Source organism: Lotus japonicus, chromosome 5, assembly GCF_012489685.1.
Source record: "Lotus japonicus ecotype B-129 chromosome 5, LjGifu_v1.2".
Classification (NCBI taxonomy): Eukaryota; Viridiplantae; Streptophyta; class Magnoliopsida; order Fabales; family Fabaceae; genus Lotus; species Lotus japonicus.
In genome coordinates this window covers 58,816,419-58,832,826 of record NC_080045.1, presented here as the reverse complement: position 1 = coordinate 58,832,826, position 16,408 = coordinate 58,816,419, and the positions used below count along the sequence as shown (strand labels likewise).

Here is a 16,408-nt window from a genome sequence, read left to right as displayed (position 1 = left end):
ATTCTATGTTTTTAATTCCATGATCTCTTCATTTTAATTGAACCATCCACATTGAGCTTCATCTCCTTTAAAAGAGGTTTATCATCTCTAACAACAATAAAAAAAAAGTTTATCACTAACTTTTAAATTTTAAAATAAAAGATAAATCTCACCAACCTTTCGACTAATCTTTCTATCTACACTACTTAATTAAATCGCTTTAGTTCGAATTTGTTAAAAAAGATAAGAAAAATAAAGCTTCTTCCAAACCACAATATCAATTATCATCTTTACCTGATTTGCAAGTTGTTAATCATTTTAAATATATTTATTTATTCATTAATTTCTTTTACTCATCAAATCCTAGTTGACCATAAATTATGTTTATTATTTCCAACCTAATTCTATTTCACCTAAAATAACAAAAACTATAAGCACTCCTGGTCTCATAGGAACCCAGTTTCGCCATCTTAATCTAAGCAAAACACTCCGTACTGCTTCTTCCGACATATCATCATTCGATTTTCTTCTTCGCTCCAATTCCTGTTCCCACATACACAGGTTCATTCTCAAATCATCTTTTCTTTATTTATTTCTAAATCTACTCAACACTTTTTCTATGTAACATCATTTTCATAGTTTTGGATACTATAATGGTTATCATTGGATTCATCGAAAAACTCATGTACAAGATCAAGTTGTTCATTCCTGTTCAATTTGGCTTAATTTGTTAAACCCCATCTGATATTTTTCCACCATTGATCAATGAATGAGTATTCACCATGACACCATCCTAATTTTCTTTGTGGGTAGCTGTTGTTGACCTGTTACATGTTATTGCTAATTTGGTTTTTGGTTTTCGCTTGATCAGGTAATCGGTTCGGAGAATTCGGTTACAATGCGGAAGAGGCGTGAGAATGCTCCACCAGCATCCAAAGGGTCAAGCAGTGGTGATGCAAGTACTGAAAACTCTACTAGTGGTGGTCCTGAAGTTAACACGGTTGTTCATGTTGGAAACTCAAGGAGGTCTTCATATGTGTGGCTGGCATTGTTCTTCATTATCACTTATTGCTGTTCAGCCATTTATGATTACCAGTTTCAGAACATGCCTGTGCCTCTCACTGTAGAGCAGGCTGGCAAGAGGGGTTTCTCTGAGATTGCAGCATTCAACCATGTCAAGGCCTTGACTCAGGTGGGCCCTCATCCTGTTGGTTCTGAAGCTCTGGATCAAGCTTTGCAGGTTGGTTCCTCAAGTTTGCTGATTTTTACTTTCCTATAGTTTAGTTGCATTTTTTCTGACTCCAAGTTGTTTTCTTTACATTGATGTTAATTTGGACAAGTTCACTTAAGGTTTTATGAAGTGTTGTTTATGAAGACAAGATTAGTGAACTTTAAGCGATTCTTTGGTTCTCAATAAACATGAGTAAGATGTGGTGGAGTACATGAAAAAGAAACAAATAAGAGGAAACTGTCTATCAGTTCACTTTCTCTTGCCAGCATTTTGTAACTTGGAATTGAAATTTCTCAATAGTAAAGCTAGGTGTGCTTATATTCTGGATTTAATGTACAATCTTTTGAGTTCGTAATGGTAGATTATTATATGTGTGAACTGTGAAGTGTGAACTACAGTTCAAGGATCAGGACAATTTAGATAACCTTGCTAATATTATATGTGAATGAATAGGAAAATAATTTGTAGGTTCTGTTGATAAGTTATCTAATAAGTATGATCCTTAGATTAGAAAAATATGATTTAAGAATCTTTAGGAACTTGATTTACTGCATGTTTGGAAGTTCTTCTACAATTGATTCTAAAGTCCGAAATGATTATGGAGAGAAGCTTTTGTGAGTAGCTTCTGTCTGAGGAAAATGAAGCTGATCCAAACATGATACTAACTTTGTTGCTTGTTCCACTTTGTGCCTTTAATTTTGTTCGGCCTGAAGGGTTCAGGGTTTTAAGGCTAAAAGTTAGAACAAATGGGTGTAACAAAAGATTGGCATCTATTGCCATCACCTAAGTTACTTATTTTACTAGGAGACCAATGGGCGTAACAAACAACAAGCTTTGTAACTGATTGTAGTTATTTATTAGTCTGTTGTCTGTTCAATTTACATTTATTTTAACAAGCTTCCAACTGCAGTATGTTTTGGAAGCTTGTCAAACTATTAAGAAAACAGCTCACTGGGAGGTGGATGTTGACGTGGATCTTTTTCATGCAAAATCTGGTGCAAATCGGCTGGTCAGTGGCTTATTTACAGGGAGAACACTTGTTTATTCGGATCTGAGTCATGTTGTTGTAAGAATCGTGCCAAAATATGTATCTGAAGCAAAAGAGGAATCCATTCTTGTGTCGTCTCATATTGATACTGTTTTCTCAACGTATGTTTTCTTCATCTATTTGCTCCCAAATTTCTATTTTATGCAATCATTGGTTTGTCTGTTTTTAATGTGACGCTAGCAGATTACTGGGATGCATTTATCACTGTGACCTGAATTTCTGATATAATTAAGTTGTGCAGGGGATATGTATGTGTGTGTAAGTTATGTCTATCATAGATAGACGACTAAAATAAAACTGTATGTCTTCTTTTGTGATTAAGATCCTCACACCTATCATGAGTTTTAACACGTTCCTGTTGAGGATGATTTCTTCCATCGAATATTTAACTTGTTCACTATTGGAGACATTACTGCACATCTAATATTTTGGCTTTAATATTTCAAAAAAAAAATTGGGTTTAATAATATGGATTATTTTATAGCTTTGGCTGGAACATTGTAGCTATGCATTAAAAGGAAATAGTATTTGTGACTTCCGTTGCATAGGCCAAGAGATAAATTTTACTCGTTACGCAAGCCTTTTGATTTTAGTTACTTTTTTTATTAAAAAATGACGAACTTTTATGTACATGGTCTCATAAATTGAACTTGTAATATCTATACATTGTAAATATGGCTGATTTTATGATATGATTGAACATTGAACTAATATATTGTTTCTTATATGCTAATATGTATCTTTTGGCTTATTATTATTCCTATATGCTAATATTATTTCTTATATACTAATTATTATCTTTTGGCTTATAAATGTGCTAGAAGAGCTTTGCCCCTATCAATGGTTTCTCCCAAGTCTTGACCTGACTAAGATTAGTCTAGGTCTTATGTGGCTTTTAGATACTATGGGCCTTCAACTAAAAAATTATCAGAACTTCAGTTTATAAATAAAAAAATACTTATTATGAATACTTTCTCCCAGGGAAAACTTTCAATTCAAACTTTGATATGATGATTCCGTGTGTCTTGTGCTTGTTTAAGTGGATATTCCTATTGTGGTACATCAAATGTAATTGAATATTACTTAATCTGAGTTTAGTTATTAGTGAGTATAGTTTTACACTAAATACCAACACCCAAGCATGTTTTGCTGCACTAGAGGCCAGACAGTTTCTCTGATCTGGCAACACTGGATGATAGTTTTAATTAGTTTGACTGATAGTGGATCACAATTAAAATGATTAAATAATAATGTTATGATAGTAATAGCATACTGGTCCTGGAAGGAAATGAGGACTGTCATTGTTCTAGACATAAATCACAGTAAGGACATAAATAATAATTATAAGTCATACTGTCATAGAGGGAATCATTTACAGACTCAAGATTTTTCATTCAAGACTATGTAGTTATAATACTTTTTCATCAACTCTTCCTTATGATACTTGGTGCTCTGTTTCTGTAGAGGGACAGCTTTGAATGTTTTTGCTTTTGCAATATTTGACGATTTGAAGTTTTCTGATTAGATAAAGGCACTGTATTATTTGCTGCTAAACATATAGCATTGATTTAACAGAGAAGGGGCCGGAGATTGCAGTTCATGTATAGCTGTTATGCTGGAACTTTCTCGTGGAATTTCACAGTGGGCTCATGGATTGAAGAAAGCTATTATATTCTTATTTAATACTGGTGAGGAGGAGGGTCTTAATGGTGCTCATAGCTTCATAACACAGGTATATAATTATTAATTCATCCTTAAATAGAGTACTTCTCATATTTGCTTCTCAGCTAGTTTGAAGACAGAGATTTCTTTACTGATTATAAAACTGATGTTGGGATTAGAAGAAATCTAAATTATAAAGTTTAAGGGATAAATCTATTACAACGAAGTTCATAGACTATATCCCCATTTTCAATTGAACTCTTCTACTTCATTTCTTTTCAGTCTAGTCTAGTCAAAACTTTTTATTTCCATTTTGATAAAATATAATTTCATTAAATATAAAACGAAAGTCCTTTTGTTTAACCACCATTTAAAATATGCACATGGCAATAACACTTTTAAAGCTAGTTTTTAATTTGGAGGATTTCTTCTCCTCCCAGATGTGTATTCTTTCTTGTCTTGGTTGGTGCCTAATAATATTTTCTTTTGTTTTATAAAAACAACAAAGCTTTGAGTTGTTTACATATTATGTACCGCATCTATATAACATGCACAATGATATTTTTCTTTTTGTATGGTTTTATTTTATTTTCTATTACTTGTTTGAAAAAAATAGTATTCCCCTTACATATATGCAGAGAGGTATTGGGCACCTTTGTTTTATTGATTTTCTGTATTTTCTTTGTTGTTTTTTCTTCCATTAAGAAGGATCGTTTATCCTCCAAATTCCTTGAAATATTGTCCCCTTTGTTAATTCTTTAGGATGATGCTTGAAGCTCAGAAAAGATGTGATTGATTGCAGTTCTCGGACTACTGTGTTTGATTTTATTTGTCTAACTTGGATTTACTGCATTATAGAATAGATGCTAACAAGAGTTTGTATTTCTACCCTTATGCCTGAAATGTGTTACTTTTTGTTCTTTTCTCATTATCTATTAGCATAGGAAGTTCTACCAAGTTATTTGAAATGTTGGAGTATTTTCTTACCGCTATCTGAAATGTTGTTATATAACAATTATCTTACCAATAAAATACATTTTGAATGCAGCACCCTTGGAGTAAAACTGTTCGTATGGCTATTGATCTAGAGGCCATGGGCATTGGAGGGAAGTCTAGTATTTTTCAGGTGTGTAGATGAGTTGTGCCAACAATTGGTCTTTTTCACTTGACTGTACTAATAAAATAAAATGAAAAATGATTTCCATTCTTCAATCGACAACTCACCTAGTTTTTAATGGTGGTCAATCACGGTTACCTTCCCTTCCAGAAAAAGGGGGGGAAGTATATTCACATTAAAAATTATTGTTCACTCTTCATTCACCAAGGTTCTGAAAATATAATTGTTTTTTAGTTATTCCACATCCAAATCTTATTATTTTTGGAATTGGTTAATTCTGATAATAAATTTGTGCGTCTTGCTAATGGCTTTACATTTTAGTAGGCTGGTCCTCATCCATGGGCTATTGAGACCTTTGCGTTAGCAGCGAAGTACCCATCTGGTCAAACTATTGCGCAGGTTTCGCTTTGCTATACCATTGTTCTATAGCAATTTTTCATCAAATGTTTTTCAATTTTTTAACTACTCACTCAAATTAACTTAGGATATTCTGCAGGATCTTTTTTCTTCAGGGGCCATAAAATCTGCAACAGATTTCCAAGTGTACAAAGAGGTTGCTGGCCTTTCCGGGCTTGATTTTGCATATGTTGATAACACTGCTGTATATCACACCAAGGTTTCCTTCTTTTCTTACTGTTTTATGAAAAAGTTGACTTGCTTTATGTTCTGTACTTTATTGCCAATCATGAAATTCATTTTGGGTTGGTCGAATAAACGAGATTTGACGAAGCAACTGTTGAAGAGAGCTCTCATGTAATAATGGATTTAGTATTGTGGTTTAACTGGATCTTGAAGTTACAAGTCAGTATTATCTAAATCAAGCCTAGTTTTATTGCCCATGCCATATGTTTAGTACCAGACCTAGACTTTTCTTACTTTTCTAATTTACTGGACGCGAGATGGTTTGGATTGCATAGCAAGATCATATACTAAAATACAATGCTGTCTTATTTTCTCGGGTTATTCTAGTACTAAATTGTGGGCTACACTGCTTTGCTGCAATGGAAGGTGGAAGCAGAACTTTCTCCTTTTTTTTGGCTGCAGCTTGGCAGAATTTATTTGAATGATTGATAAGGGCTTCTATTTGACTGTTCTTGGTGATAATCAATCATGGATGAATTTATTTCTTTACCGATTTCTATCAATTAACCTAATGGCTTTCTTTACCAATTTCTATTAACAAGCTCATTGAGCTTGAACTGTGGATAATGCACAAGCCTACCCACCTTGGGCTGAAATTCAACATTTCAACTTTTTATTAGAATAATGAGGAGCAACAATGATCAAACTCGAGACCACTTGGTTATAGAGTCTCTGATACCATGTCATGAACTAACTATCCCAAAAGCTTAAGTTGTTTGGTGAAGACTCATGAATGCTTTTACATTATTGTTCTAACAACATGCAACAACATTCGTATAACGCTTTGTTTTTTCATGTGCAGAATGACAAATTAGAGCTTTTGAAGAAAGGATCTCTTCAACATTTGGGGGAGAATATGCTTGCTTTCCTGCTTCATGCTGGTGCATCTAATTTTCCAGAAGTCAACTCAACAGAAACAGAGGAAGATAGGAGCAATAACAATGCCATATATTTTGACATTTTGGTAATCACTGCTGTAAAAACTTCGGTGTTCTTCTTGGTTATGACAACCATATTCCCTTTCTCTGCATTATTGTGTATTTCATGTATTTAACTATTCTGATATATGGTAACTGTGATGATGTTTTCAGGGAACATATATGGTTGTATACCGTCAAAAGTTTGCTAATATACTTCACTATTCAGTGATAATGCAGTCACTTCTAATATGGACTACATCATTGGCTATGGGTGGTATACCAGCTGCCGCTTCATTGGCGTTGTCATGTTTGGGCGTTCTCCTCATGTGGGTGTTTGCCTTAGGTTTCTCCTTTCTTGTTGCCTTTCTTCTACCTTTGATATCTTCATCACCAGTGCCATATGTATCAAGCCCGTGGTTGGTTGTTGGATTATTTGGAGCACCAGCTTTTCTTGGAGCCTTAACTGGTCAACATTTTGGTTATTTTCTACTTCAAAAATATCTCTTGAATTTATATTCAAAGAGAAGGCAGGTTCCCCCCATTCTTCAAGCTGATCTTGTCAAGCTGGAGGCTGAAAGATGGCTCTATAAAGCTGGATCCTTTCAGTGGCTTATTCTTCTCACTTTGGGAAGCTATTTTAAAATTGGGTCTTCTTACTTGGCTCTTGTTTGGTTAGTTTCCCCGGCATTTGCATGTAACAATCACTGCCTCATCTTTGTCCTTGTTAGAACAACTTTTGTTGCCTATTACTAAATTTTGGTTGAAATATCCAGATGGGTTTTTGGAAGCAACACTAGCCCCAGCCAGGTTTCCCAAGCCGCTCAAACTGGCAACCCTACTTCTAGGCCTAGCCACGCCAATTTTAATTTCTGCTGGTACTTTTGTTCGGCTGGCTGCTACTATCATAGGGGGTATGGTACGACTTGATAGGTAAATCTCTTTTTTATTTTTCCAAATTAACATACATAGATGGACCTTTAAAAGAGTCATGTGACTCATGTCTACTGATTCTTATTTGCCTATTTTCTTTTTTGGTGTTACTACCTATTTAAATTTACATATTTATGTTCTTCATGAGGAGCAGCCAAATTCAGGATGTAGAACATTAAAAGAAAATTCTTAAAACTTTTAACCTTTAAATGAACTACATGTTACATACTGAAGCCAAAATGTAGAGTGAAATTTCAATACTCATTTCTTAGTAGTCAATATTTAATTATATGGGAGGCCCTTCTTGTGTAAACTACATATATAGAGCCTTTTTTGCGAAATAGGATTTTTTAATAGTTTTCCCTCATCCCCCAATTGGGTGAAAAAGTAGAAAATAAAGATATAAATTTTATCTAATAAAAGAACAAATAAATTGGGGAATCTTCCATGAATGCCAAAATGAAGTCCAATGAATATTTTTAGAATGTTAGTGATTTAGTATCATTATTGTGTCTGCTATTGTTTCTTCCTTTTAACTTTCTCACTTAAGAAACTTCTTTCTATTGCATCACTCTCTGTTTTCACATAAAGGTCAATTTTAAGTTTTAGGCTTTAGCATAGTCAGCACTCAGCATCTAGTTTACATTTCTTTACTGTGCAGGAATCCTGGTAGTACTCCTGAATGGCTGGGAAATTTTGTGATTGCTGCATATATTGCTGCTGTTTTGTCTTTGACCTTGGTGTATCTTCTTTCATATGTCCATCTATCAGGTTTATTTACTGTATAGCTCTTCTGAAGTAATGTCTATTTGGTTTATTTTCATTTTCTGTTGTCAATTTTAAATTACATAACTGCCACCTTATTTTCAATTTGGTTCCTTTTTTAAAAGTTCTGTACATGTTTTCTCTGTTTCTTGTGTAAAAGTCTTGAAAACAGGAAACAATGAAATGTGCGGACTATGTTAAAATTTAACTTGCTGATGAAAGTGGCCTGATTGAGTTTTTTTATACTTAAGTGAGACTTTTTTTCAAGGGTGGGGTGCTTAGACTTTATTGTTTGTTATTTAGTTTAGGAATTATCAAACTTGTAAGTCTGGAGTATAATTAAACTCGTGTAAAATATAAATGAATATATTTTTGAAGCATACAATGTTTCTATTCCATGTTATTGGTTTTTATTCAATTGAGGTTTTGGTGTCCAGGTGCAAAAGGGACAGTCATCCTAGCTCCTTTGGTTCTGTTCACTTTATCACTGGCACTCGTAATATCAGGTGTTGTTCCACCATTTTCTGATGACACTGCCAGAGCTGTGAATGTAAGTTTCCATCTTTAGTTTCCTATTACACGCCATATAATGAAATCTTATTATTCATAATTTCAACAACTACCTACAGAAACAAGTATAATAAATAAAAACACCCTCTATACTTTCAGGTTGTACATGTTGTGGATGCAACGCAAAGACTTGATGAAAGGCATAGTCCTGTATCATATGTATCATTATTTTCTACTACTCCTGGAAATTTGAATAAGGAGGTAGGACAGATTAATGAAGGTTTTGTATGTGGTAAAGACAAAACCATTGATTTTGTGAGTTTCTCGGTCAAATATGGTTGTTGGACCTATAATAACACTGCGAGTGGCTGGAGTGAGACTGATATTCCTACAATACACGTCGGTGGTGATGCTAAAGAAAATGGAAGAATTACACAAGTGTCAATCAATACAAAGGATTCTATTCGTTGGGTTCTTGCCATCAACACAGAAGAAATAGACGATTTCAAGCTTAAAGGTACTGATTTTTTTAAGTACCTTGATTAGAGTGATTGTTGTTGTTACTTGCTAGTGTTGCCAGTTATATTGATATTTTCCAGCCTGAAGTAGTGTTCTTCCCTGAATTTTCAGATGCAAGCAATTCTGAAGAACTGATTTCAGCTGACAAAAAGAGTAGTGCGGATGGTTGGCACATTATTCAGTTTTCTGGTGGAAAGAATGCACCAACATTGTTTGATCTAACTCTTCACTGGAGGTCTGGTTCAACTCATAGCCCTGAGAGTTCTCTATTGAAACTCAGGACTGATGTGAATAGATTAACACCAGTAACTGAACGAATTCTTGAGAAGCTCCCTAGTTGGTGTTCTTTGTTTGGCAAGTCTACCTCACCTCAGACCTTGGCTTTCTTGACAAATCTTCCTGTTAATTTTTAAGTGTAATCCTTATGGCCAAAACAAATGTGTTAACTTAAATTTTGTAGTCATAGTGTAGGGGGATTCAATCCTGATTAACATTTTTGTCTTGCTTTTTTGTAAAAAGGCAATTATAATTTTATCGTCAATTATGTTGTGTTTCACGTTTTAATTATGGGGTGAGAGCAATTAGATTATTATTGCTGCTTATATATCTTCACTTTCTGCTCATATATTTAAGAAAGAGTGAATATGTTATCAGTTTTGAGATAAGAGAACGTGAAATAGAAAGAGTCATGTTGAACTTGAATCACCAGAGCAGCGGATCCAAATCCCGGTGGTTCACAAGGATTTTGACGGTGTGGTTAGAACCAAAAGTTACTTTTCCTCTTTTATGGGCTCTTCTACAAATAAAGCGATGAAATTTTCTCTTTGGGTTCGTAGCAGTGGTTTAAAAGTGGAATTGGAATTGAAATGAAAAACCAAGAAAACTAATTGACATTTACAAGAATTGAGGTAGTGGTTTACACTTAGAGATAGAAAAGAAACATTGATTCCAAAAGAAGCATTGTATTCCAAAAGCAACATTGTATCTTTGTTTCCCAACATAAGCTCAGCACACAAAAGAAGCATTAGCATGTTGGTGGCGATTGCAAGAGAGTCCAGGCATTTCTCCAAGTTTACTCATAGCTTTTTTAGCAAGATCCAAGTTTGTAACCCAACCATCAGTCTCTTGAATTGCATCTTCAATTACATCGAGTAAGGCTTTGGTAAAAGCCCCATATGATGTGTGGTCAGGAGAAGTGGTGGTTCCCTTTGGTGGGGGGAAGAATAACTCAGATACATAAGAGTCATTCATGGTAAATGAACCCTTTTCAGAGGAAAGTTGGTTTTCCTCTTCGGAATCGGAAAAAAACACTATTGAACCAGTTTTTAAATAATGTTCTTTCTCCTTCCTGGTTAAGTCACATAATATTGCGGGTTCAAATTCCCCATCTTCCTCCTCTTCTTCCTCTTCTTCCTGGTTGGTGGCAGCGTTTTGATCAAACGGAACTTGTTCCTCTTCTACTCCCTTTTCTTCTTCCTCCTTTTCCTGGTCGGTGACGGCGGCATTTTGATCAAAGGAGTCTTCTTCCTCTTCTTCCTGGTTGGTGGCAGCCATTTGATCAAACGGAACTTGTTCCTCTTCTACTTCCTCTTCTTCTTCCTCCTTTTCCTGATCGGTGACGGCGGCGCTTTGATCAAAGGAGTCTTCTTCCTCTATTTCCTGGTTGCTGGCATTTTGATCAAAGGGAACTTCTTCCTCTTCTAATGCTTCTTCCTCTTCTTCTACTTCTTCCTCTTCTTCTAATGCTTCTTCCTGGGTGGTGGTGGTGGTGGTGGCGGCATTCTGATCACGTTGAAAAGGCGTCAACAGAACTATACGTGAAGAACCATGACCAACATCATCATCTTGAGTAGTTTTCTTGTCATCCTCATCAACAGATGATAAATTGGTGGATACCAACATTCCATAGTCTATACGAGGAAATAAGTGATAGTTTTCCGGTATCAAACTCTTTAAGAACATATCCATTTCCTCATAAGTGGCAGAAACAAATGGGGTTATAGGACAGGTACACTTATGAGGTGCAATTAGGCAATCAGATACAAATGTCAGATCACAACCCTTTTTACCCGCATTCCATATCAGTGCCCGGAAATAAGAATCTGTTTCCAAAAAATAAAACATCAAGAATTTTACCAAAGCCGCGGCAACATCATAATTAATCACATAAATTACTTATATGAATATAATCAATGAGGTGGGATGTGATCTTGATCAGAAGTAATCACATAAGTGAACGTACATGCATGCATACATACATGCATACATACCTGGGATGTGATCTTGATCAGAAGTAATAATAACGCCATCAGAACAGCCATAGGCAATGAGGTGGACGAAGAGGATGTCACCTGGATCAGCACGGTCTACCAGCCTGCATAGCTTCACTCGTATGTTGATCTCAGTGGGCTGGTTCTCGTGGTCTTCGTGTTGTTCGTCCTGAATCATGAGAGTGATGTTATCCTCTGAAAACCCACGATGATTTATCAGCAAATCTTTCATCCTCAATATCTGTTCTTTCACATCAATATCATTCATCTGCGGATCCGGGTGCTTCAATCCAATCAACACAGCCTTCTTCTCCTTCTTTTTCTCGCTGGATGTTATCAGATCCATATTCTCCGGCGATATCTTCCTCCTCTTGTTCGATATCAGATCCCTCTCAGCCTCCTCCGCCAATATTAGCAAATCCATCTTAGCTTTCTCCTTCATCATCTTCAGCGATCTTTTCAGATCCATCTTAGCCTTCTTCTTCTTCTTCTGCGATTTTCTCAGATCCATCTTAGCCTTCTTCTTCTTCTGCGATTTTTGCTGATCCATCTCAGCCTTCCTCTTCTTTGACAATTCCATCAGATCCATCTTATCTTGTTCAATCTCCCATCTTCGTAGCGGTATAATAACCCTAATGTGGAGGCGTACGCGCTTTATATGTGGTATAATAACCCTAATGTGGAGGCGTACACGCTTTATATATGGTATAATAACCCTAATGTGGAGGCGTGCGCGCTTTATATATATTAAATAAAATTCAAAATGATGTTAAATGATCATTAATCAAAATTTAGTAATACTCCTATTTAAGGTTTAAATTAAATGAAATTCAAATTAATAATAAATCTTTATTCTTTACCAAAAATATCATGGAAGTTCCATCATATTTATTGCCTCAAATCAAACCAAATTAAATTAAGGGTTAAACATCGTATTAGTCTCTGTCTTTGAGTCGTCGTCTGATCTAAGTTCCTAGCTCGAAAAATTATTGAAAAATATCATTTTATTTGTAAATCGTTTGGAGCAGGTCATCACCGGAGCTTCTAAGCTCCAGGCTCCGGTGAGTGATGAAATGACATGCTGAATGAGTTAATGAAACTGACGTGAATTTTAAAAAAATTAAAAATTAAAAATAAATTATATATCAGATTAAACACACACTTAGGCTATGTTTGACATGTCATTTCAGCTAGCTTATAGTTTATTTGACTAACTTAAAAACTCTTTTAAGTGTTTGGTGAATGAACTTATTTCAGTAGCGTAAAGCTTTAAGTTATAAGCTATCTCAGGTAGCTTAAAGCTTATAACTTATTAAATATATTCTCATTTTTATCCTTATTATTTTATTAAAATTTCACCTTTAGCCTTATATGTTTTATTATATTTAATTTAATAAAAATATAGAAAATTAAATAAATAAAAATTAATATTACATTTTTAAGATGATAAATAATTTAAGTGAAATTAATTTAAAGTTATAATAATTTTAATATTAATATCATATTGGTAATAATGTGAAAATAAAGTAATGTTAAATATAAAAAAAATTATATAAGTATGTCTTTTTATGTCATTTTACAATTTCAGCTTGTTCAACCGTTAGTTTTTCCAAACACTTTTGCTTCAATCACGTAGCTTTTCATGTTTCAGCTAGCTTATAAGCTTTCAGCTAGACGTGCCAAACATAACTTTAAACTAGCTTTTAACAATCCAAAGGACGTAAAGGCTAAAACTAAAAGGAGCGGGGATTCAACCAAATACCTTTCAGCAGCCCAAATTACACACTAAACTCACCAAAGTGGCATTCCATCAAGGCTGAATTGATGGATGCTGATCCCTAATTTAAGGTTTCAAGTCAAATATTATACATGATAAAATGGTCACACTGCTCAATTTTTCCTATAACAGGGCGTAAACGGAGAAAAACACAAAACTAAGGCCAAACATCTCACAGAACTAAGGCCAAACATCTCTACTCAAAATAGAGGTGAAAATGTAGTGTGATTCATTTTGACAGCGGCCATCACAACACCCTAATCATATGCATTTATCAGGCTAGGTTCAAATTCATGAAGACAATATTTGCACACAGCTTGAATAGTTGAATATAATTTACTTTTTATCATTGAAGTCAGGATCAATCTAGCAAATACAAATACCCACTGCAGGTAATACCTCCATCACTAAAATACATGTTTTTGCAAGAAAGGAAAATACAATTCAATGAATTCATTTGACACTTGAAAAGTTGGAATGTTAAACAAGATTATTATTTCCTATGCAATAAATAGGGGTATCAAAGCACTTTTTTGGGGTATAAAATTTGATTCATATACTGTATGTATATATTGTCTCCAAAGCTGAACTGAAGAAATAAATAGCAAGCTGTAAAGTAGTTGACAGACACAAATGAACAAATCACTAGTAATAATAATGTAAAGAGAAAAGAGAGGTCTAAGCTTGGTTGTGATCACTATACATTATACTCGAAAAAAGCATAACCAAAATGAAAAGAATAAAACTCTTGGCAGCAACAAAACTAACATGAAAACAAACCAAAATTCTTGGTAGCCCTGTAGATAACTGTACAGCATAATCAGCTTCCCCTGCAGAGAAGAGAAAATAGTTTTTTTTACTGACATAGTGGCTGGTAAATACTGAAAACCATCTAAGATAATAAATTAAGATGTATATAATTAGGTAAATCTAAAACATCTGCAAAGGATATAAAGCTGAGTTTATATGTGTAAGAAATACAAAGCATAAAGTGCCAACAAAAGTCAGGGTAACCAAGATATTCAAGCCTCTAATTCCTAAACAAAATTGCCAAAAACATGAAAGTTCTGCATTCCTTCCTCCTCAAACTAGACAATTTTCAGTATGTTTCCAAACCAGAAACCCTGCAATTCCTCCCTAGAATGCCCTAACATGAACTTTTTGTGATTAGTTTTTGGGCTTTTATCAGTTCCACCAACTAGCGCCTGCTATCACTGCTTTTTCTTTTGCTTTAGCGGCCGCAAGAACCACTACACTAAACTGCACCGCTACGAAACAACTAGGAGCGGCTAGGGGCCGCTACACACCGCTTACAGCGCCATTGACAACCCTGCTAGTACACGTACATGATAATCAAGTCCAGCAGCAAAGGCAAAGGCAAAGAACATTACCCATTTAACGCCTCTGAGTCTTCCCATTGGAGCGCTTCCCTGAATACAAATGCTTGGGCTTGAGATTAGGTATGACTCTATCCGCTTCTCCACGACGAGCTTCCTTGTTTCTCTTTTTGAGAGATTTCTTTGCAAGTTTAATTGCCTTACTCTTTTGAGCAGAATCTCTGAAGCCTTCTCCAGGCACAACTTCCGTGGACCTGGACCTTGACAGTGATCTACTTAGACACTGCTTCTTGCTAGGTTGTTGTGTGTTACCACCATCCCTATCCATTCCATCTCCACCATCATCAGCACTTATTGTTTCAGGTGATCTTTCCCTTTTCCGACCTGATCTACTACGCGTTCTCTCGGCAGTAATTTTCTTCAGCTTAAGCCTAAGCTGTTGGATGAGCAAGCTTCTCTTTTTACTAGTCTCAGCTATAGTTGCTTCCTGTTCTGGTTGCAATTCAGTTCCAACTATCTCAATTTCAGTATTTTCTTCAGCTTCTGCCTGTCTTAACCCCTCTTCTCTTTCCATCTATCAACCTGCATCAAACATATGATTCCAGATACAAATTTAATAAAAATGGTAGCACTGAATCATAAAAAAAAAACAGTTTCATAGAATAAAACAAGAATCAAGCACTATAGGAAACTTAAATTCAATTACTTTCATTTATAAAACAATAGTTCATCCAAAACAATGTCAAACAATATACATCAAGCATTAGCCACAGTACCAACTACCAACAACACTATAGGAAATAAAAATTCAATGATTGCAAAATCATAGATAATCAATAAATTAAAACGAGGAATATCACCTCTGAACAAAGGTGAATCCGCAAGCTGATTGAGATAAATCTTGCAACCAATGTCACGCACGAAACCCTAATCTGCAAAAGGGTTTAAGGTTTTTTTTTGAGTTTGAAGAAAAGAAATATATTTTTTTTTGGGTAAGCTTGTAATTTCTGAGTCAGTACAACTCGGCCCAGTGACTGTGAGCCCATTGTATCCGAGCATTTCTAGCAATAAAAATGCTGATTTTAGCACCAACCACAATAATTCACACCCTTCTTAATGTTGTAAATTCCTATAATGCTAAAATTAAAAAAAAAAAATCCTACAATGCTATGAGTTTCATTGTTTACCGGGTTTTAAAAAACTCGAAAAACGATTATAGGAATTTACCACATTAAAAATGACGTAAATTGTTGTCCAACCCCAATAAAAAATGAACAAATTACATTTTTTTTGAACGTGGATAAAATGTATTTAAATGGTGGGCATAAAAGTCAATAAGTCATTCTGCAGTAAAACTAATAGCCTCGGAGGACCCTCCTCAACCCAAACAACATCGTTGAGTGGGGAAGCGTTCCGACCCATGTAATGAGCACAAACATTGCCCTCTCTACAAGTAAAAGAAAGATCAACATTATCAAAATAAAAACAAAGATTAAAGCAATCCTGAACAACCATTGCTTGCACTAAAATTTATTATTGTTGCACTCAGTGACGGATCCAGAAAATTTATATCGTGGGGGCAAATCTAGACATGCATATAAAAATTAATAATGAGATACTAACAATGTAATATTTTTACATAGTCATCCAATCAAAATCAATTATTTTATCACATCATAAATAAGTTAAAATAAGTTTAAA

At 34.8% G+C, this 16,408-nt stretch overlaps 2 protein-coding genes and 1 long non-coding RNA gene across 3 annotated transcripts; 1 reads left to right on the top strand and 2 right to left on the bottom strand.

Moving 5' to 3' along the window:
- Nucleotides 1–401: 401 nt before the first annotated feature.
- LOC130717664 (uncharacterized) lies at nt 402–9,879 on the top strand. Its single transcript, XM_057567990.1, has 14 exons — nt 402–540; nt 851–1,219; nt 2,121–2,359; nt 3,834–3,990; nt 4,969–5,046; nt 5,362–5,436; nt 5,534–5,653; nt 6,482–6,643; nt 6,771–7,293; nt 7,373–7,529; nt 8,191–8,300; nt 8,732–8,844; nt 8,964–9,321; nt 9,435–9,879. Exons 2-14 carry the CDS (start codon nt 878–880, stop codon nt 9,734–9,736), a joined length of 2,736 nt encoding a protein of 911 aa, XP_057423973.1. The 5' UTR covers nt 402–540; nt 851–877; the 3' UTR covers nt 9,737–9,879.
- Nucleotides 9,880–10,159: 280 nt separating this feature from the next.
- Nucleotides 10,160–12,229, bottom strand: LOC130717665 (metacaspase-4-like). Its single transcript, XM_057567991.1, has 2 exons — nt 11,594–12,229; nt 10,160–11,425 (listed from the first exon to the last, which is right to left on the bottom strand). Exons 1-2 carry the CDS (start codon nt 12,180–12,182, stop codon nt 10,329–10,331), a joined length of 1,686 nt encoding a protein of 561 aa, XP_057423974.1. The 5' UTR covers nt 12,183–12,229; the 3' UTR covers nt 10,160–10,328.
- Nucleotides 12,230–13,916: 1,687 nt separating this feature from the next.
- LOC130718103 (uncharacterized) lies at nt 13,917–15,715 on the bottom strand. The gene is made up of 3 exons (XR_009012522.1): nt 15,568–15,715; nt 14,762–15,289; nt 13,917–14,200 (listed from the first exon to the last, which is right to left on the bottom strand). It is a non-coding gene; the product is annotated as an uncharacterized LOC130718103 (long non-coding RNA).
- Between the last annotated feature and the right edge of the window lie 693 nt (nt 15,716–16,408).

What these genes read in the sequence shown, in the direction of transcription:
- LOC130717664 (XM_057567990.1), top strand. Translation starts at nt 878, where the DNA reads ATGCGGAAGAGGCGTGAGAATGCTCCACCAGCATCCAAAGGGTCAAGC. An exon ending in CTCTGGATCAAGCTTTGCAG is followed by an intron (nt 1,220 to 2,120) that starts GTTGGTTCCTCA and finishes TTCCAACTGCAG; the next exon opens with TATGTTTTGGAAGCTTGTCA. An exon ending in CCATATATTTTGACATTTTG is followed by an intron (nt 6,644 to 6,770) that starts GTAATCACTGCT and finishes TGATGTTTTCAG; the next exon opens with GGAACATATATGGTTGTATA.
- LOC130717665 (XM_057567991.1), bottom strand. Translation starts at nt 12,182, where the DNA reads ATGGATCTGATGGAATTGTCAAAGAAGAGGAAGGCTGAGATGGATCAG. An exon ending in TGATCAAGATCACATCCCAG is followed by an intron (nt 11,426 to 11,593) that starts GTATGTATGCAT and finishes TTTTGGAAACAG; the next exon opens with ATTCTTATTTCCGGGCACTG.